The sequence below is a fragment of the Schistocerca piceifrons genome, chromosome X, assembly GCF_021461385.2.
Source record: "Schistocerca piceifrons isolate TAMUIC-IGC-003096 chromosome X, iqSchPice1.1, whole genome shotgun sequence".
Classification (NCBI taxonomy): Eukaryota; Metazoa; Arthropoda; class Insecta; order Orthoptera; family Acrididae; genus Schistocerca; species Schistocerca piceifrons.
In genome coordinates this window covers 614,321,402-614,344,464 of record NC_060149.1, presented here as the reverse complement: position 1 = coordinate 614,344,464, position 23,063 = coordinate 614,321,402, and the positions used below count along the sequence as shown (strand labels likewise).

Below are 23,063 nucleotides of genomic sequence, written 5' to 3'. Positions count from 1 at the left end.
GCTGTGTAGAAATTGCAGCAGGTCTGATAGATGTAGCTGGTTTCGCAGGTAGCCCTGCCTCTGTTGGGATAGGAAAAGCGTGTTACCACCTTTACTTCCAAATTATTTACATTCTACCAGAATTTTCTTTTATACCTTCCTTTGCAAGCTGTGTGGTTCTTTAGTGGACACAAGAGCGAAGAACTTTGAATGTCTCTTGTGGCTTCATGGTTCGATGAACGTCAGTGTGCCACACCTCTCCGGCATATATATATATAGTGTAAAATAGATTTACTACTCCCCGTACTTTTGCGCTAACCTGTGTTACCTATATATTGCCATAAGCATGTGGTATAATGGTTAGTGTTGCTGCTTTGTGTGCTGTAGGTCCCCAGTTCAAACCCCACCACCAGCAGTTATTTAGTATTTATCATTTCTGGAAGGTTCTTGAATATCTTATTTTTGTAATAATTGTGTATTCTGGAATATTTGATGTTGATACAAATGCTAGTATTCTGGAATAGTCAATGTTTTGTATAACTAGCTGCACTCTCCATCCAAATCAGTTTCCTTATGGCTGCAGATTAGTACTTGTAATAAACATTCCTTCAGTGCTAAGTACTGTATTTCATTATGACCCTGCTTTCGGATCTGGATGTGAATGGGGTTATTACGTGACATTGTTTGTTGGAGACACTGGGTACATCAAAATGTTTACATCACTGTGACTACAATTAGGTATAGTTAAAGCCGTCACCTACATGGATAGGAACTGGAATACAAGCAATACATTGTTCCTAAGATCCCTGTATTCAGACGACAGGTGGATTCAAAAACAGCAATAAGTCAGCTGCACATTAGGCATCCATCACTGTTATCCAGAAACACTGGCCAGAACCCAATAAAGTGGCAGAAAGGATTTGACTGAGTCACCAAATACAACAGCATGGATTACAGTTACGAAATGTGTTTGGAAAGTGTGTACTTTTGCTTGGATGACACAGCCCAGCAGTGGTTTTAGAACAACAAGGTAAAGCCCAATAGCGTGGATAAATTGCAGGTCGAAATGAAGGGATAAATTGCAGGCTGAAATGAAGAAAATGTTTGGCAACAATCAGCATCGAGTCCACTTAGCAGAAAAACAATTGAAGATCAGGGCCAAATGTCTTGAGGAAATAGCAGTCCTACATACAGAATGTTTTGGCTGTATGCCACAGTGAGAATCCAAATATGACAGAAGCTGAAGAAATCAACACTTGATGAAAGGAGTTGAAGAAAACATGTACCAAGCTCTTGTATTTAAGGATGTCACAATAACTGAGGAATTCATCATGTGGTAACAGCACCTTAAAGAAATGCAGGAAAAGAAGAATTGGAATAAAGTAATATGGGCGACTCCCAAATGTGGCTCTAAGGCAGTTGCAGAGACCCGCATGACCTATTCCCTCTCGTACACTAGGTAGTGAGAGAAGAGATAAAGTATGTTATTGTGGCCAGAACTTTCAGACTGAATAGGTAAGAGATAGGAGCTGTGAATGTCAACCCAATGTGGTAGGAAATAATAGAATATGTTGTAGAGGTGAAGGAATCTTTAGCACGTGGTACCATCAGCCAAACGCACACTGAAGAATGGAATTGATCAACTCAGGACTGAGGCCACAGCCATCAAACCACAACTCAGCACCCAACCAGTGCAGGCACAATCACTCCTACACCAAGTATACTGTCCCACAGAAGAATAGACATTTAGAGAATGTAGGACAGCACACTAGCATGTTTCCACTGTGGATGCCCTAGTCTCGTTGTATGCTGCTGCAAAGAAAGAGGGCGTGTTTTTGACAACTCCTAGACTGTGAGATGTCAACCACTACAACAGTCCTTTTCATGCTAGTCAATAAAAATCCTCAGTGGATGACAGTCACTAAGATGAATTTCATTGATTGATTGGCGACTCCATGTTGTTGTCTTGTGCACTACGACCAGGTAACAGGTATACTTGAAAAAAGAGACCGCATTGGTCGTATATTTTTTACTATTGCAAAATCGATTTTCTGTCACTGAGTGACCATCTTCAGTGCTATATTGTATAACTTAAATTGGGGTGCACTGTTGTCACTAAGCTTACGGCAGTCTATGTGATTGCCGTAAGCTTAGTGACAACAGTGCATCCCAATTTAAGTTATACAATATAGCACTGAAGATGGTCACTCAGTGACAGAAAATCGATTTTGCAATAGTAAAACATATACGACCAATGCTGTCTCTTTTTTCAAATTTCATTGATGTCGTCATCGATGGCGAACATGTCTAAGCGCAATTTGACTCCGGGGCTTCCTTTTCTGTAACGTCAGATGCTTATCATTGTCAGCTAAAGGAAACTATGATCCTTGCTATGAAAGCGATTGTTCTGAAGGTCACAAATGGGAAGTACATCCAGCTGACAGGAACATGAATTGCTAGAATAACTATCAATGGCAGAACAAAATCCTTCAAATTTGTCATTTTTAACAGAATGTAGTCACAGTGTTGTTCTAAATGAGACTTCTTGCAGGCATCACAAGCAGTCATAGGTTGTGGAAGATCCTAGCTCCAGATTGATGAAGCTATACCAACAAGGACACACAAAAAAGATTGCTCTGGATGGTTGTTTGCCATTGAAGACCACCCCCCTATCACCAAGACAATTCCAGTTGACAGTCGAGGTGCTTAGTTAAGCTGTCAAGCTTTTGTCAGGTGGAAAAAGCTACTGAGGCTCACAAAAGAAATTTACATGCCAGTGACAGTCAGAAGCATTGTCGGTGGTCAAGCAGAACTTAGGATCACTAGTTGTCATGAGTAGTTACAACTCACCCCTAAAGGTATGTGCATAGGGACAGACGAACCAGTCCAGGAACTACAGCTTAGTGTCATTGACAAAGAATCGTGCTCTGCTACCAATACAGAAAACACAGGCAATGAAGCTGCAGTCGAACTGCGAATAGGATCTTGCCGTTGGTGAGCGATAGCCATTCTGTGACAGTTTTTGGATGCTTCCCAATCCAGCATGGAAAAAAGACAGACCAAGTGGCCCATTGTAAAACATCATATCAACACTGAGGATCATTTACTAATAAGCTAGCTGTCACCAGTAAAATGACATATACTCCAGGAGGAAGTGGAGATGATGTTACAAGATGACATGATTGAACATTCAGTGTCCTTGGTCTTCTCCTGTGGTCCTTCTGAAGAAAAAAGATTGTACATGATGTTTATGCAGTGACTACTGATGAGTTAACTAAGTCACAATGAAAGATTTCTATCTATTGCTGCACCTTGATGACACACTAGAATGCTCAAAAGGGCGAAAGTATTTCTCAACAGTCAACCTGCAAACCAGCTGCTGGTGAATTGAAATTGAGTAGGCTGACAGGGAAAAGACCGCCAGGTTGCTGAGGCTGACCTGGAAAAAAAACTTCAGAACTCCTGATGACCTCTGTGTGGAAAGTTATGCCATTTGGACTGTGTGACGCCCCAACCCCTTACGAACTTGTGATGGACAACACGCTTTGACCCTTTAAATGGATGGTTTGTCTTTGCTATCTAGATGGCATTGTCATTTTATCAGACACATTTGAAGAACATATTTGCTATCTAGATGGCATTGTCATTTTTTCAAAGACATTTGAAGAACATCTAAGCCACTTGTTGAAGTGTTTTGCAGACTGCAGGCCTCCACCTTAATTCACCCAAGAAATAAAAATATTGGGGCATTTAGTGAATGCCAATGGAGTCCATCACGATCCAAAGAAAATAAGAGCAGTCAGATTTTCTGACTCCTCAGCACATTCGCGATGTGAGAAATTTTCATAGAATATGCTCATACTACCAGCAATTCATAAAGGACTTCAGTACCAAGGTACATCCATTGCAAGAACTACTGTAAGAGATACCAAATTTTCCTGGAAGTGGGTGCAAGAAAAATCTTTGCTTGTCCAATCCCAGCATTCTATGATGAGAATGCTGAGTCATAACTTCAGGCAATCACTAGTGGCTATGAGATAGGTGCAGCTCTATTGCAAATTGTCTAATGTGCTGAAAAGGTGATAGCTTGTGCTTCCAGAGTACTCTCCAAGTTTGAGGTGAACTGTTTAACAACTGAGAAAGAGTGCCTTGCTATTGTTTTCAGCAGTCAACAAATTCCGGACATATTTATTTGGCAAACCATTCACTTGTGATGACCACCATTCTCTACGCTGGCTGACTAGCCTGTGTATGATACCACAGTGTCCCTTTCAGGGACTACTTTGGGACAAAGCAGCATAGATGAAATTCGATCATCGTTGCAGTGCGTGACATGGCTGCAGAACAGAGTGAAGATCAAGCGCTGCTGAGAAGCATAGAAGTCTTGAAGAAGGAGAAACGAACCAAATGATAATTCCAAGTAATAAACATAACATTGTATAAAAGAAACTGAGGTGTGATAGGGCAGAAATGTTTGCCCATTATCCTAGCTTATCTACAGCCAGCTATCCTGAACTATTTCCATGACAATGAAACATATGGTCACCTGGGATTCGTGAAGACTCTAGACAGAACCAGATGCAGTTATCACTGGGTAGACCTGTAGCAATCCATTTGACAATATGTGAGTTACTGTAAGGAATGCCAGTTACTGAAGCACCAGGGCATATGATAACAATCCTGTCCACAGCAGTGCCATTTCACTGGATTGGAATCAAACTCTTTGAGGAGGTTCCCAATGTTCACAAATGGGAATCGATGGATGATAGTTTGAATTGACTGCCTCACATGCCATGCTATTACTAAAGTTATGCCAACTGCCGAAACCCTGGAAATTATCAAGTTCCTTGGAGAAGACATCATTCTGAAGCATGGAGCATCCCGTCTGACAATCTCTGAAAGTCTTCCAGTGGAGACTATTATCACACACATGATAACTGCCTATCATCCACAGGTGAACAGCCTCACAGGTGTTGGGATTTTGGTCTCGACATATGTCGTTGTTGAACAAAGACAGTGGGATACAGTACTGCCCATAGTGACATTTGTATAAAACACAGCGAAGCAGGATGTTACAGGCTTCACACCATTCTGTTTGCTCCACTGTCAGTACATGGGAACAACAGTGGATGCGCTGTTACATTTCCAACCAGGTTATACTCAGGATGGCTACATGAAACACCCCATGATCAGGAGTGAACTGAGACGACCGGTTCACATACAGGCCCTGTATGTTCAGGAGAAAGAATGAGAGTTCTCATCAGATGGCACATATGGAGTTGAGGATTATGTCATTCGATCAAGAAGACAAAAACACAGAGACATTGTCCATGTCCTCTGTATACAGTGCTATTACAGTCTAGAGGTGCAGATCGTCTGTGTAGCTTCAAGGAAACTGAAAATAGACTCAACAGTCACAAAGCTTCGGCAGGAGGGGATACCTTTGATGCTAATCGTAGTGAAAGGATGTAACAACCTGGCCAGAATGCAAGGATCTACCAATGCCACCATTCAGAGGATCATTGACAAGATTTAGATTTAGGGTTTCGTAGTCAGTTCCAGTGAGAGCTTCAGAGAGAGAGAGAGAGAGAGAGAGAGAGCTAGGAATGCCACAAGCTGTCGTGCATGAATGCCACAAGCTGTCATGCATGCATGCATGCATGGTTAGCATCGCTGGGTGGCATGCCATGGGTCCCCAATTCAAACCCAACTACCATCAGTAATTTCTATATTATGGACTATTTGATGGTTGTTTTGAGTATTGAATGTTTTTTTTTTTTTTTGTCATGGGGGAAATTAACATTTAGTATTGCTCATCTGTGAATTTAGCAGTTTTCCAAATATTCACACCAATAAAAATAAATCTCTTTACATACACACCTTAGAAATGGATGTCTTTAAAAAAGTTGCAGAAGTTGCCAAGCATGGTTGGTATAATTCCACATTTTGACAGCTCCAATTCCATTAAGAAGCTGTTGGCACACATTGATACACTATGTAATGAAAAGTATCTGGACACCTGGCTGAAAATGACTTACAAGTTTGTGGTGCCCTCCATCGGTAATGCTGGAAATCAATATGGTATTGGCCCACCTTTAGTCTTGATGATAGCTTCCACTCTCACAGGCATATGTTCAAATGGGTGCTGGAAGGTTTCTTGGGGAATGGCAGCCCATTCTTCACGGAGTGCTGCACTGAGGAGAGGTATCAGTGTCGGTCGATGAGGCCTGACATGAAGTTGGTGTTCCAAAACATCCCAAAGGTGTTCTGTAGGATTCAGTTCAGGACTCTGTGCAGGCCAGTCCATTACAGGGATGTTATTGTCGTGTAACCACTTCGCCACAGGCTGTTATGAACTGGTGCTCGATCATGTTGAAAGATGCAGTCACCATCCCCGAATTGCTCTTCAACAATGGAAAGCAAGATGATGCTTAAAACATCAATGTAGGCATGCGGTGTGATAGTGCCATGCAAAACAACAAGGGGTGCAAGCCCCCTCCATGAAAAACACAACCACACCATAACACTACCACCTCCAAATTTTACTGTTGGCACTACACACGCTGGCAGACGACATTCACCGGGCATTCGCTATACCCACACCCTGCCATCGTATTGCCGTATTGTGAACCAGGATTCGTCACTCCACATAACGTTTTTCCAATGTTCAATCGTGCAACATTTACACTCCTTACACCAAGCAAGGTGTCGTTTGGCATTTACCTTTGTGATGTGTGGCTTCTGATCAGCCACTCGACCATGAAATCCAAGTTTTCTCACCTCCCGCCTAACTGTCATAGTACTTGTAGTGGGTCCTGATGCGGAATTCCTGTGTGATGGTCTGGATAGATGTCTGCCTATTACACATTATGACCCTCTTTAACTGTCGGCAGTCTCATGTCAGTCAACAGATGAGGTCGGCCTGTGCGCTTATGTGGTGTACGTGTCCCTTCACGTTTCCACTTCACTATCACATCAAAAACAGTGGATGTAGGGATGCTTAGGAGTGTGGAAACCTCATGTACAGATGTGTGACACAAGTGGCACCCAATCACCTGACCACGTTTGAAGTCTGTGAATTCCGCGGAGCACCCCATTCTGCTCTCTCACAATGTCTAATGACAGCTGAGGTTGCTGATATGGAGTACCTGTCAATAGGTGGTAGCACAATGCACCTAATATGAAAAACGTATGTTTTTGAGGGTGTTCAGATACTTTTGATCACATAGTGTATGTGTTGAGCATTTTTCAATCCTGCCAATTTTTTTAGCATAACAATAATAAGTGTTTCACTTCAAATGCTTTATCGTGACTGTTATTGATACCAAATGAAACAACTAGTTCACTGTTACCAGTCACTGCTTATTTCTATTTGCAATGCATTTTGAAGGTTTAAACCTCCGTCATCAGTTGGATTTACATGTGTGTGTTGTGTTATGATTTTGGAGTAACTTGTGACACCGTAAACAGTGATCACAGGCTCCTTTCTCTATCGTAACATGTCACATGTAAACTGTCATATTTCACTGTGCTAATTTAATTTCGTATTCATGAGTACAAATAAGTTCCAAATTTGAACATAAGCTTCTGCCCGGGAGATCTTAAGTTTCACATGTTACTACTCCAATCCATGTTTTTTACGAAAAGGAGCCCAAGGAAAATCATATCTGAGCATAAAATATGATTTAGTATTGTAAAGCAAAGTGAAATTAGTGATGCAAGTCTGAAGTTCTGCAGAATGAACACACTTATGAACACAGGTGGCACACTAGTACTAGGAGTGATCAGCCCTAACAGCAAACAGAAATGTGGAGCAGCTTTGCAACATATTCAGTGTAAAATTTGAAAGGAAACTCATCCATTTAGAGTTCCTTATATTAATCCATAAATTTTAGTGTCATGATTTGTAAATACCTAACCATCATATCCATGGTATAAGCAGATTACTAATGTCTATGATTAAACACGCAAACTCTGCTTCATACCAATTTCCACACTGTTTTATTGTACTTATTGACTTATTTTGTTTTCCTAAAGACTCGTGTTAATGATGGTTCTGCAGAACATAGTCTTTCAGCGATTAATTCAATTTTAAGCCTTTTTCCACACTTTTCTCTTTGTATGAATTGGTATTGTGACTATCTTCCATGTATTAATTTTCAAATCTGGGTCGATCTTGTTTAAAAGCATATATACTGTACTTTCTGCATACAATGTAACTGACTGCATATACAGAAATTCTATTAACACATGGAGTTACTATTGTTTCTTATACTGCTGGTAATTTTTTTAATTGCGTGCAAAGTATCTTCAGGAAGGTGCATCAAATTTAAGCTCACCCAAGTGGGGAAACCACTCTATTTTGATCTTGAACACTAATATTTGCTGTGTGCCAATTAAAATTCAATGCAAGAAAAGTATCTTCTTAGTATCTACAACTTTGATGAAATTTGCTAATGTAATAGAGAATGATAAAATAATGTTATTTTTACGTTATTTTAATAGTGTATTATGAAAATAATTGATTTAAAGTTGTTAACTTGTTTCAGGGCTTGGATTGGCATATGCTGGTTCCAATAGGGAGGCAGTTTTAACTCTTCTGTATCCTGTGTTCAGTGATCCAAGATCGAGCCTTGAGGTTCTTGCCATGGCAGCTTTAGCTTGTGGATTGATATCTGTGGGCTCGTGTAATGCTGAAGTTACTGAGACACTTATGCAGCTAATAATGGAAAGACCTGAGGCAGAACTTACTGAAAGCTATGCCAAATTTCTTCCTCTCGGGTTAGGACTTTGTCATTTAGGTAAGTCTACCCTGAAGCTAATATTACATATCTATTTTTATTTTGTTGCTTCATTTTCAGAGATGTTGAATTCTTGTGACCTCTCCCTTTGCCAAATAAAAAAACCGAGTCAACACACTCCTTAATTATATTCACACTCCCTCAGGGATGTAGTCTGAATTGGAAAGTGCTGTGGGCTTGTAATTAATACACAGTACTCAAGTTCAGAAGAAGGAACCATATTGATTTATTTGCTTATGGGAATAAATGGTGAGGATTGGCTGGGGGACAAGAGAAGATAAAGCCAGACACATCTCAGAGAAGAAAGAGAATGCCAAGGTAAAGAAGCTAAGCCATTTAGCGTCTGCTCTAGGTGGCAGCATGGAAAGAGATGTTTTTCCGTCATGGCTCCGAGAGCCCTCCATCTCACTAGTCAGGTGATACTCCGAAGTGATTTGATTCACAGTGTGGCCTTGCTGACAACAATTTGTTCTGTTCTGGTAGGAACTGGTCAGTTGTTATTGCATCCGCTGAAAGACGATTGACAAAAAGATGGACTTTTCGTAAAATTTGAATAATAAAAATTACTCACATTTGGGGCCTGGGAGCATTTTGTACGTGTGTGTTAATGTATTTACAGCTGTTGTTGACAAAACCCTGCCTTCGTATTCAAGTTGAATTAGATTCTCTTTAACTGTAAGGTATTGACTGTTCACTACCGGCTATCAATCATAACAACTTGAAAACTTAATATTACAGTAGAAGCAGTTCAGCATCGCAGCTCCAGCACTAAGAAATTATTAATTAGAAAAATGATATAAATTTTGCCCCTTGGTAATTGTTAAAATCTTGCAATAATTTCAGTAAAATCGATTAATGTCATAAATAGTGTTGATGTGTTTATCTGTGCAATTTGTCATATGTCTGATCACAGATGTGCAATGTGATCCAATTAGTGTAATGGGGGTTTGTCCTCAGCTGATGACCCTCTGTGTCATTTGTCAGGATATGTAGGCATTGGGTCCATGAGGTACAAAAATATGCGAAGACCGAATAAGTGACCTTCACCAATATGTTCCATAAAAATGGTTAAAAACGGTAATAATAATGCACGTGCTAAGCTGACCTCTTGCAACAGTGTCTGTCACCCTATCACTGGATAATTATGGGCTTATCGAGATTCCATTGCAAACCATGAAAGACTCTTATTCCATGTCTGAACCACAATAGTTGAAAACAACGGTATTGCATGTGGGTGGGCAGTGACTCAACTGTATGTGTGGAGATGCCCTGTGGCAGGCATATACTGACACCAGTATATCAGAATTCCAAGACAGAGCCAGTTTATGCGCATGTATGCACAAGTCTAGTGCATGAAAACTGCCAGGCCTTACATTACCTTATTTGCTCGATTATAAGATGAGGTTTTTCCCAGATTCATCATTCAAAAAATGCAGTCTTATCTTGCATTCACAGATTAAACTAAAGGGTGGTTATAGTTAAACTTTTGCTACTTGAACCAGTGTAGATGGAAAACCATATGGGTACCCAACTTCATAAGATTGATATTTAGACTGTGCGCTTCAGTATTTGTGTTGTTAATAGTGTAGACTTACCATTATGCGCTAGTACTGGTGTGGAAACATAGAATTGAAACACAAGCATCAATCATTAGTGTTCATTACTGTTGCAGTCAACATGAGGCTGGACAAATTGAACAGGGCTTTATTAGTAAAGTTGTTTTATCAGAATTACAGCAATAGCACTGCTGCTCTTCGCGAGTATCAACATATTAAAGGAATACGGAGAGGTCCTCTTTTTTGCACTGGTGTTGAAGAACGTGGTTCAGAAGTTTGAATCAATTGGTGATTTGGGAACTGTTCATGGAAGAGGCCAACTGCAATTGTGCCACAAATTGTTGAAGATGTGACTGTTGCCATGACTGAGAGTGCTGGATGCGCTGTGCGATCTTTAAGCAGTGCACGAGCTGTGTCATGACAGCTGAAAATTCCATGGCCCACCATTCAAAAAGTACTGCAAACAATTGTGAATTGATATCTCTAATGTGGTTCAAGGCTGTCATGGATGCAGATAGTCATCACATTGAGCAACATTTGTAACCCAGAATAGAAACCTCTCACATGAAAACTAAAACGTGTTTTATCAGTGGTTTATTCATTATGTCTCTTCCACATGTTCTTACAAATGTTTCTACAAAGTTTCAGTGTCCTATGATCACTCGCTTTTCATAGTGGTCCTCTCAAGTAGTGAAAGTTTAATTATAACCATCCTGCACCACTGCTGAGGTAAAAGTTTTTACATTATGTAACAGATTACTATAGGGTTCATCATACATTTACAGATGAAGTTTGGACAAATTAGTTCATTTGAAGATTTATTTCAAACAATTCAGAATGGTTGTGTAGTGTCACAAAACTGCTGACACTAGTGTTCATACTTTTGCCACTGCTACAATCACAAGCAATGTCTAATTTGCCTATGATTTGTTTTAATGAGCTATTATTTAATCTATTTAATATTTCTTTCACAAGGATTGTATTTAACTTCATGTGAGATGAGCGAGCACTGCCACTGATTGTTACCCGTCAGCTGTGTATTGTAGAATAGCCGCTGTTGTACCTGCCACACTGGCCAATGACGTTGAGCTCCATGAAACTGCTTCGATGAGGTTAAAATCTATTCCAACCTCCTTGTGCTGCATGTATGCTGTTTTTTATGATGAATTATTGTTAATTGTGTTTCTAGATTGATTGGAGAAAGTTGTCATAAAACTAATAATACTTTTTAATTAGCTCCATTGAAGAAATGCAACATCGATTTTACTAAAATATATTATACATTAGCAAAAGAAAAAACTTGACTATTTTTGTAGTATTGATAAAAAGAGATCACAATTAAACCTTTTTCTGCATCAGCTGCCTTTTCATTTGTAGTCAGAACTGAATTGATTGTAAAAGTGGACAAGTACTCAACAATAGTGTATATTTATGCAGGAGATGGTGAAAGTTTAGATACGTCAGTGGCATCCTAACGTGTTTCATGCAGCAATGTTGTCAGTGTCCACAGGGAGGTGTGAGAGGAATAAAAGTGAGTTTCGCAGCTGCTGGTTCACTGTAGCTAGTGAGAGAGCAGCAGGCAGGTAACATGTTTGGAAGTAGAGAGGCAAATAAGAATACTGTCAAATTTTCATCTCTGTATATATGCAAAATCTGCTATTTATTCAGAAAAAACAGCTGTGTTCTCAGGTCCCACCATAATCAAAACCATGGACAATACAATGTATAAATTTGAAAACTTAATAAACCATGGAATAATGTAGATAGAGAGGTAAAAATTGACACACATGCTTGGAATGACATGGGGTTTTATTAGAACCAAAATGCAGGATGGTGCTCCACCCCATATTGCTAGACGTGTGAAAGATCCCTTGCACGCATCGTTTGGTGATGATCATGTGCTCAGCTGCCACTCTCGTCATGCTTGGCCTCCCAGGTCCCCAGACCTCAGTCCGTGCGATTATTGGCTTTGGGGTTACCTGAAGTTGCAAGTGTATTGTGATTGGCCGACATGTATAGGGGTGCTGAAAGATGACATCCGACGCCAATGCCTCACCACAACTCCGGACGTGCTTTACAGTGCTGTTCACAACATTATTCCTCGACTACAGCTATTGTTGAGGAATGATGGTGGACATATTGAGTATTTCCTGTAAAGAACATTATCTTTTCTTTGTCTTACTTTGTTATCCTAATTATTGCTATTCTGATCAGATGAAGCGCCATCTGTCGGACATTTTTTGAATGTTTGTATTTTTTTGGTTCTAATAACACCCCATGTCATTCCAAGCATGTGTGTCAATTTGTACCTCTCTATCTACATTATTCCATGATTTATTCAGTTTTCAAATTTATACTGACTTTTTGATCACCCGGTAGTTGAAAGAAACTGTGAGATATTTGTGACAACCGAGCCTTCCAAGGCCTGTTTGGATGGAGTTTAGTTTATTAGGTCCCCCCTAACCATGATGATAATGACGACGACAACGATGATTAAAAATAGTAACTCCCATGAGTGGCTTAGGTAGAAAGCAAAGAAGGAAGTGAAGAAAAAATAATGCAAACCATTTCTTTTTGTTTTCTATTTCTCCTCCTATTGTCAGAATGTAAACAGTCTATAAATGGTATAAGTTTAGGAGAGATATAATGTTAACTCTTTAGGCAGAAACTTTGTCAGTGAAACAGTTTGTAATTCTGATTAGTCAGAATATGTTAAAAATATTTTTTTTTCAAAGTATCTCCTTGAAAAAAGGGGTTGTGTTATATTCGAGTAAATATGGAATTACTTGTCTCACACAGCCAGACTATACTGTGCAAAAGAAGTCTGCTTAAGGGAAAAAATAATCAAATACTTTATGTTGATAACATCAATTTACTGTCGTTCGACTTCAGGTGTAATTGTAGCGGAGAACACAACAGTACTCTCCCACACACAAAATATATATAAACAGTTCAGCAATTCACTTCAACTTTCCACTCAAATAAACAAATTGAATATTAGTTATTTGCTGTTGTAAAGCAAGCACATTTATTAATAATACAGAAATTAGTCAAACTATTACTCTTCATTAAAGGGGGCGAAAAAAAGGGTTACTTGAATCTCAGAATTTTTATGAAGGTGTGCTGAATAGTAATGCTTTTTAAATAATACAACCTTTATTAACATCTATGTATTTCATCTCTACATATTTATTTCTGAACATATTCACCGTGGCAACTAACACATTTCTCCCAATGAGAGTCCAGTTTGTTGATTCCGTCACTGTAGACTGTTTGGCCTTGTTGACAGAGCCACAACCTCACCTCTTCTTGCACCACATCATCACTATCATAGTGAAGTGCTTGGAGGTGTTCATTAAGTTTTGGAAACAGATGAAAATCAGATGGGACCAAGTTGGTACTGTATGGAGGATGATCGATGACACTGAACCCAAGGCACCGTATTATTGCAGATGTTGAAGCACTCGTATGTGGTCTGGCATTGTCATGCTGAAGGAGAGGGTGGTTCATGTGTGGATGAACTTACTCACCGACATAGTTACATTACACACTGCCATGTTACACACTACAATTCAAAGCCCTGTAGCGACAGTGTGTTGCAACCTGGGTTAGTGACGTGGGCAAGTAGACCAAGCTATATGCATGACATGTAATACCTCAAACAATGTTGAGATCAAAATAGAAAATATGGAAGCTTCACTTTTCAGAATACCTTTGTACTTCAAATTAAAAGTTAATTCTACTGACACACAGAATTCTTTAACATTTGTACATTACCAATTATCTTTAAACAGTGGCCTTCTTGTATGCACCTACAATATTTTACTTGGTTCTGTGAGTCAATCTGAGAAAATCATAAGAAATGTGATTCAGTTTAAAATTCTAATAATAGTCAAATTATTACATACATTAGTTTTGCAGATTTTATCTACACTATTGTCTCCACTCATGACCATCAGTATATTACAAGTACATTTTCTTATTATATTGTCATTATAAAGAAGAAGTTAGTCTTCAAATTGTGTTAGAAAATTCCACTTCAACTGTTTTAAGAGCTGCTATCTCAAAATAGTTGCTGCTCTCTATAATCTTGGTGATAATTATGTTTGTCTCACTCCATTAACTCACTGCATGTTTTGGTAGTCCTTCCTCATAAATAGTCCTACGAACATCGAAATGCAAATTTGGATTCGATTCTTTAACATTTCCCTATTCCTGTTTTAACAAATTTCTACTGGTTTTGCTGTATTATATCATTTTTAGTTTTTCATTCATACAGTCAAGCTTATTAACACGACCTTTATAGTTATAGAAGTATTATATAAAATCAAGACTGTAGTATATACAGGGTGGTTGGAAACAGCCTGGAAAGCTTGTAAGGGTGTCGCAGGGGAGGCTGTGTTGAGAAATAATTCTTAAGAAACAAATTCAATACATTTCTCCGTTTCATAGTTATTTAGAATTGAAGTTAGCTAATCAGATCATAGCACATGCAAATTCAAGCACTTGCTTGCACTAAAATGCAGTAATGCACAGACATCTGTTGTCCCATGAGTTACCGCTTGTTGAAATGCTTATTACCATTTAAAATGTGCTTTTTCAGAAGTAATAATTTTAAGCTAGTGAGCAAACCAATGTTTCTTCTGTTTGAGGAAACCAAACGAAGAACATATTTGACAACACTGCCTCTGGCAGGCAGCTTGAATTTGCACAGGCTGATTGGCTAAATTCAATGCTAAGTAACTCTGAAACTTTGCAGTGTATCGATTTTTTTTTTCTCAACAACTGTTTCTCAGCACAACCTCCCCCTCAACACCCTTAGAAGCTTTTCAGACTGTTTCTCACTGCCCTGTATAATACGGTGTTGATTTCATTAATTTCAATTAATTTTACCATTTTTGCAGGTTTCAACTTTCAATATTGCCTCCATACTATCGGAAGCAAACATGGAAATGAAACCATTTTTAGTCAAGTATTTCTCATGTTTAGATGATTAATAAAATAGTTGCTGGTGAAGTAGATTGAGATATGAAGTAAATATTCCCAGAATTCGAATCAAGAACAGTCACCAACATGAGTAACTTAGAAGTAGATATTCTCGGAGTAGTGAAGCAAGTTAAATCACTTAATAAAAGCAAGTCTACCAGTCTAGGTTGTACACCACTTAGGCTCCTTTCAGAAAATGCTGATGCAATAGCTCTATACTTAACAATAATATACAACCACTTGCTTGACGAAAGATCCGTACGCTAAGAGTGGAAAGTTGCACAGGTCACACCAATATTCAAGAAAGGAAATAGGAATAATCCACTAAATTACAGGCCAAGATCATTAACAATGATTGCAACAGGGTTCTGGAACTTATATTGTGTTCGAACAGTATGAATTACCTAGAAGAGAATAGGCTCTTGACACACAGTCAACACACATATAGAAAACAACATTCTTGATAAACACACCTAGCTCTTTACTCAACAAAGTGTTGAGTGCTATCGACAAGGGATTTGAAATTGATTCTGTATTTCTAGATTTCCAGAAGGGTTTTTACACCAGAACTGGATTCATGATTTCCTGTCACACAGGTCACAGTTCATGGTAATTGAAGGAAAGTCATCGAGTAAAATAGAAGGAAGTGATTTCTGGCATTCACCAAGGTAATGTTATAGGCCCTCCGCTGTTTCTTATCTATATAAACTATTTAGGAGAGTCTGAGCAGCCATCATAGGTTTTTTGCAGATGATACTGTCATCTATCATCTAGTAAAGTCATCAGAAGATCAAAGCCAATTGCAAAATGAATTAGGTAAGATATCTGTATGGTATGAAAATTGGCAATTGACCTTAAATAATGAAAAGTGTGAGGTCATCCACATGAATGCTAAAAGGAATCCATTAAAATTCGGTTACATGATAAATCAATCAAATATAAAGGCCATAAATTCAACTAAATACCTACTAATTACAATTATGAACATTTTAAATTGGAAAGAACACACAGAAAATGTTATGTGGAAGATGAACCAATGACCACATTTAATTGGCAGAACACTTAGAATATACTAAAGGGACTGCCTACACTATGCTTGTTTGCCCTCTTTTGGAATACTGCTGTGTGGTGTGAGATCTTTAGCAGAGAGTATTAATCGAGTACATTGAGAAAGTTCAAAGAAGTGCAGCACGTTTTGCATATCAGAAACTGGGGGGGTGGGGGGTGAGTGTCATGGACATGAGACAGGATTTGGGGTGGACATCATTAAAACAAAGGCATTTCTCATTGCAATGGGATCTTTTTCCAAAATTTCAATCACCAACATTCTCCTCTAAATGTGAAAACATTTTGTTGACGCTGACCATCATAGGGACAAGTGATAATCCTGATAAAATAAGGGAAGTCAGAGCTCATAATAAAACATGGGAAATCGGAGCTTGCACAGAAACACATAGGTTTTTGTTTTTCCCACTTGCTGTTTTAGAGCGGAATAATAAAAAAAATTATTGTGAAGATGGTTCGATGAACCCTCTGCCAGGCATTTACAGACTAGCCGTGTAGATGTAGAAATACTCTAAAGCAGAACTTCAGGCTAATGAGATAATTTAGATGAAAGGGGTTCTTGGAATCAGTCTGTAAGAAACCTATTATTGAATTTAACTCGTCAACTAGAATTGAAACTTACGGGACTAGGGATATGGGCAGAGAAAACAAGTTTTAGCCTTGCATTTGGAAAAACTGTGTGTGTTCATCGTTGTCATTTTAACCTGTGTTCTGTAGCGGTCTTCAGTCTGAAGACTTGTTAATATGCTTACCATATTCATCTCTTTGTCACCCTCTACGATTTTTACCCCTCACGCGTCCCTCCTGTACTAAACTGGCAATCCCTTGATGTCTGAAAATGTGTTCTAACCACCGATCCCTTCTTCTGGTCAGGTTGTGCCACAAATTTCTTTTCTCCCCAATTCTATTCACTGCCTCCTCATTAGTTATGTGCTCTACCCATCTGATCTTGAGGATTCATCTGTAGCATAACATTTAAAAAGCTTCTATTCTCTTCTTGTCTCAACTATTTATCATTTTATCGTCCATGTTTCACATCCATACATGATTCTTCTGTAGCACCACATTTCAAAAGCTTCTGCCCTCTTTTTGTCTAAACTATTTATCGTCCATGTTTCACATCCATACATGGCTACACTCCATACAAATAGTTTCAGCAGAGACTTCCTGATACTTAAATCTATACTAAATATTAACAAATTTCTCTTCTTCAGAATTGTAGTCCCCCATGACTATTAAATTTTTGTCTACCTTAACTATCTGAATAACGTCTTTTATCTCGTCATATATTTCTTCAATCTCTTCATCTGTATTATTGTTACGAGTCTGAGCTTTGTGCCTATCTTGGCTACAATAATGCGTTAACTAAGCTGTTCGTAGTAGTTTACCTGTGATCCTATTTTTTTTATTCATTATTAAACATACTCCTGCATTACCTCTATTTGACTTTGTATTTATAAACCTGTATTCAACTGACCAGAGGTCCTGTTCCTCCTGCCACTAAACTTCACTAACTCCCACTATATCTAACCTTAACCTATCCATTTCCCTTTTTAAATTTTTTAACATGCTTGCCCAATTAAGGGATCTGACATCCCACATTCCGATCCATGGAACGCGTTTTATTTCTCATGATAACAGTGTCGTCCTGAGTAGACCCCGCCCGCAGATGTGAATGGAGGTCTGTTTTACCTCTGGAATATTTTACCGAAGAGGATCCTATCATCATTTAACCATACAGTAGAGCTGCATGCCCCTGAGAAAAATTACAGCTATAGTTTCCCCTTGCTTTCAGCTGTTTGCAGTACCAGCACAGGAAGGCTGTTTCGGTTGATGTTACATGGCCATATCAGTCAATCATCCAGAATGTCACCCCTGCAACTACTGAAAAGGCTGCTGTTACTCTTCAGTAACTACATATCTGTGTGGCCTCTCAACAGATACCCTCTCCATTGTTGTTGCACCTACAGTACGGCTATCTGTATCGCTGAGACACACAAGTTTTCCCACCGATGACAAGATCCATGGTTCAACACGAAGGGTTTAACCTATCACTTTTAAAACTAAGGGAGACCACTCTTGATTTTAAAGAATCACTGAGATTTTTGGGCCTTATATTTGACAAGATCATCACATGAATGCCTCACATTAAGTTTAGAACCTCTTAAGCTGTGCCAAATGTTTAAAATGTCTGAATGGGAAGAACTGAGGTGCAGACGGGTTATGCCCCTTGCAGTTGTGTAGGAGTTTTGTTTGGTCCTGACTGGATAATATGGTTCCAGTGTGTGGGTTAGCACCACCTGCACACTGTAAAATTCTCGACTAAATGCATCTATGAAGGTTCCAGCCCCCCAGGGGGCTCACAGTTCTTTCATGCGTGAGATGCACAGAGGGCTCCGAGCTATTGCAGCCAATTTTTCTGTCCCTGGCTGCATTTCCATCACCGTGCCCTCCCTCCCTATCCTTGTTCCTTCCCTGTTGCCACCTCCTTCCCCTCTCTCAGCGTTCTGATTTATGTTGACCTGGCTATCCATCTGGTTTCCTGTATTGGTTGCAGTGTTGCTCCTTTTTGGCTTTTAGGTCCCCACTTGAGGTTTGAACTCCACTTCAAAATTTCCTGTTTTTGGTGTGAGCCATATGGGGAAGAACTCCCTCCCGAGCATCTACGGTGTGGATTCCTGTAGCCAGTCCATGTGGTGGGGCTGTTATGTACGCATATGGCTGAGCCTCCTGACAACACAGGGACCACACTTCTGATACCTGAGGTGTCCCCTCCCGACGTATGCCAAGGAGTGGTTACTTATCTTCTTGGAGCATCGGAACTCCCAATAACAGGCACCGTGCCAGACGCCGCTTTCTGTGGCTTGGTGGCGCCCATGGGGAGAGCCCCTGGTCGGAGTGGGTGGTATCAGGGCGGATGCTTGGCACAGGAAGCATATCAGGCTTCAAAAATATGGCCATTCTCAAACGGCCGTCTCTTCAAATGGTGAAGGATCTTTCAGTACTGCTTAGTATGACCCAGCAACCTTTCCTTCACTGGTTACTCCGTTGGAGAAGGGCCAGGCTCGCCGTCTTGGGATGAAACCCTTTCCCCGTTACCTTGTCTGTACTAGGACGAATGGGGACACATTCACTGCCACAAAGCCATTATTTTCTGTGGAAAATATCGAGGACAAGTTTGGTGAAGTGGAGTCTCTTAGTAAGATGCTGTTGAGCTCCCTGTTGATCAAAGCTTCTTCTGACACCCAATCTGCAGCTCGTCATACCTGTGATCGTTCCATGAAGGAAGCCCCTGTGTTCTGCCACCTGTGTGTGTCAATTGTGCTGACCGCCACTGCCCTTGCTCGCCAGATTGCCCGGCTTACAAGAGAGAAAGAAGATCCAACAATACAAGTCCCTCGATCACCTGTCTTACGCTGAGGTTTGCCAAAAGTATGAGAGACTCCATCCAGTGTCACTGTCTTCAACTATTGCCTCTGTTACTTCATTTCCTCCTCCTCCCTCATCCTTACCCCAGCCCCATCCCTCTCCCCCCCCCCCTCCCCTCCCCTCTCCCCCTCCGCTGCAGTACCCACGACCTCCTGCCAGGAAGCCGTTTCCCCTCCCCGGCCGAAGAGGTGCCCCCCCCCCCCTTTTCTGCGGCATGTGCTGGTGGTTGGGCTTCCTCCTGGGACCTCTTCCCGGCATCTGTCAGGTCAGAAGACTCTTACCACCACTCGACCACAAGATGCACCATCTGTGCGCCCCAAGGTCGCTCGCTCTCTTTCGGTTCCAGATCTTGCAGAAGCCTGTACTCCCCCTGCACCTTGCCCTCCTGCACCTCAGAGAGTTGAGAGAGAGAGAGAGAGAGAGAGAGAGAGAGAGAGAGAGGAAGGAAGAAGAAGAAGAAGAAGAAGAAGAAACATAAATCCCAAGAGAAGACGCCCCCGGTGCCCCCAGAGGTGCCATCTCCCCCCTCGCAAACTGAGTCTGACACCTTATTTATGGATGTCATCCCATGCTTGTCGATTACAATTACTGACCGAGTGACCTGAGCTCCCCAGCTTCTTCATGTCTACCGTGGACTCTCGCCACATGATCATCCTGTGGAATTGCAACAGATGCTATCATCACTTACCAGAATTGCAATGTCTTGTCTTCTTCTATTCTGCGTTCTGTCTTTTTCTTTTCTCCAAGAAACGCATTTCTGTATTGACCACTGTCCAACATTTCGTGGTTATCGGGTGTTCTGTTGGAACCATGCCGACCCCGAGATAGCATCTGGTGGGGTCTGCACTTTGGTTCGCTCCAATGTCATTAGTGACTGGATGCCCCTATGTACCAACTTGGAAGCAATATTGGTTTGAGTGCAAACGACTCCGGCAATCACCATTTGCAGTGTCTACCTCCCTCCAGGTAGGCCACTTCCTTATGTTGCACTGTCTACCTTAATCCAGCAACTCCTGTCCCCGTTTCACCTCCTTGGGGACTTCAGTACCCACCATCCACTGCGGGGGAGTGTCACTTCAACGGGTAGGGGTATCCTAATTGACCAACTTACCACGGATGTCAATTTGTGTCTCCTCAATGATGGTTCCCCTACCCACTTCAGTGCCACTCATGGCACCTTGTCTGCTATCGATCTCACAATCTCCTTCCCTGCCTGTGTGGCTTCCCTACATTGGTCATCCCATGATAAACTTTGTGACAGTGTCCACTTTCCGATGATTCTATTGTTCCCCTGCAGCCACCAGGCAGACAGGTCCCCATGTTGAGCGTTCTGCAGAGCCAATTGGCCTTTATATATGTCTGCTGTACACTTTGACACTTCCCTCTCGAATTCCATTGATGTCGTCGTGCAAGGCATCTCTGCCACTATTCTTTATGCTGCTGGCACTGCTGTCCCTCTAGCCACGGGTCCCCCTTGTCATCGACCGGTACCGTGGTGGACCAAGGATGTCGCAGTCGCTGTCCAGGACCGCTGATGGGTGCTGCAGCGATTTGAGTGACACCCATCACAGACCAACCTCCTCACTTTCAAGCGTCTTGGTGCTAAGGCTTGTTACCTTATTAAGAAATGCTGGGAGCACTATGTTTCCTCCCTGGGGATGTATGTCTCTTCATCGCAGGTTTAGTCCAAGCTCCGTAGCCTTCTCGGCCGCCAGCGACAGACAAATGTCCAGGATCTGAACCTCCAAGGTGCTCTGTGCACTGATCCATTGTTCCTCGCAGAACACCTTGCAACACACTTGCGATTTCATCATCGTCCTCCTCCTACCCTACTATCTTTCTCCGGCAGAAACACAGAGTTGAGCAGACCCACCTCTGTTTCATCCCACACCACGTTGAGCCCTGTAATGCACCCTTCACTGAATGGGATTTTGTGCAGGCTCTTAGCTCTTCATGAGACACAGCCCCAGCTCTTCACGAGCCACAGCCTCAGGTCCGGATTCCATCCACAACCAGATGATCCTACACTTGGATGTTCCCCAGAGGCAACAGGGTCTTCAACCACCTTTGGTTCACGAGTGATTTTCCACCGTAGTGGCGAGACAGTATAGTTATCCCTGTCTTTAAACCCAGGAAAAACCCAACATCTCTAGACAGGTACCGCTGAATTAGCCTGGCAAATGTACTTTGTAAACTGCCCGAAAGGATGGTCAGCTTCGGATTATGTTGAGTACTCAAATCTCGGGGCCTTTTGTCCCTGTATCAATGTGGCTTCCGTCCAGGGCGATCTCCAACTGACCATTTACACCAGTTAGAATCAGCCATCCGACAGGCTTTTTCTCACTGCCGGCATCTTGTCGCACTCTTCTTTGACCTACATAAGGCATATGACATGGCTTGGCACCATCACATTTTAGTTCCTCTCTATGACTGGGGCTGCTGTCGTCCACTTCTGATTTTTATCCGTGAGTTTTTATCTCGCCGGCTCTTCCGGGTTTGAGTTGGCTCTTCACTCAGCGCCCCTCAGATTCAGGAAAATGGTACCCCATAGGGTTCTATGCTAAGTGTCACACTCTCCCTCATTGCCATCAATGGGCTTGTGACCTCTGTTGGGTCTCTGGTTACCCCGGCATTGTACGGCGACAATTTTTGCATCTGGTGCAGCTCCCTCTTGGTAGCATCTGCTGAGCACCAGCTCCGAGGTGCCATCCGGCAGGTCTCTGTGAGTGCCGCTGCCCATGGCTTCCAGTTTTCTCCCTCCTAAATGCGGAGTATGTATTTTTGTCGTCAACCCACAGTACACCCTGATCCAAAACTTTATTTAGGCAACCAGCTCCTCGATGTTGTAGCACAGTCCTGTTTCTTGGGCCTTATATTTGATAACTAGCTGACATGGCTGCCCCACATTTGCCACCTTAAAACTACATGTATGCGGAAGCTTAATGCTCTCCGCCTCCTGGCCCCCACATTTTGGGGGTGCAGACTCTTCTCCATCTTTACCGTGCTCTGGTCTTGTCCAGATTAGGTTATTGTAGTCAGGTTTATGGATCAGCAGCTCCTTCCACTTTGAAACTCCTTGACCCTGTCCATCATTGTGGGATGCGTCTGGCTATTGGTGCCTTTCGCACTAGCCCTGTTGATAGTCTCCTCACAGAAGGGGAGATTCCCCCTCTACACATCCGATGGGGCCACTTCCTTGTTTCTTACGCAATCACCATTCGCCAAATCTGTGACCATCTTGTGTATC

The 23,063-nt window shown here is 41.3% G+C and overlaps 1 protein-coding gene across 2 annotated transcripts in view; it reads left to right on the top strand.

The window, feature by feature from the left end:
* The window catches only part of LOC124721110 (26S proteasome non-ATPase regulatory subunit 2), a 124,232-nt gene that overhangs the window by 53,944 nt on the left and 47,225 nt on the right, over positions 1-23,063 (top strand). For both annotated transcript variants that reach the window (XM_047245928.1, XM_047245927.1), the window contains exon 10: positions 8,529-8,780. In XM_047245928.1, the coding sequence (XP_047101884.1) occupies positions 8,529-8,780 (252 nt within the window). The remainder of the gene's footprint in view (positions 1-8,528; positions 8,781-23,063) is intronic.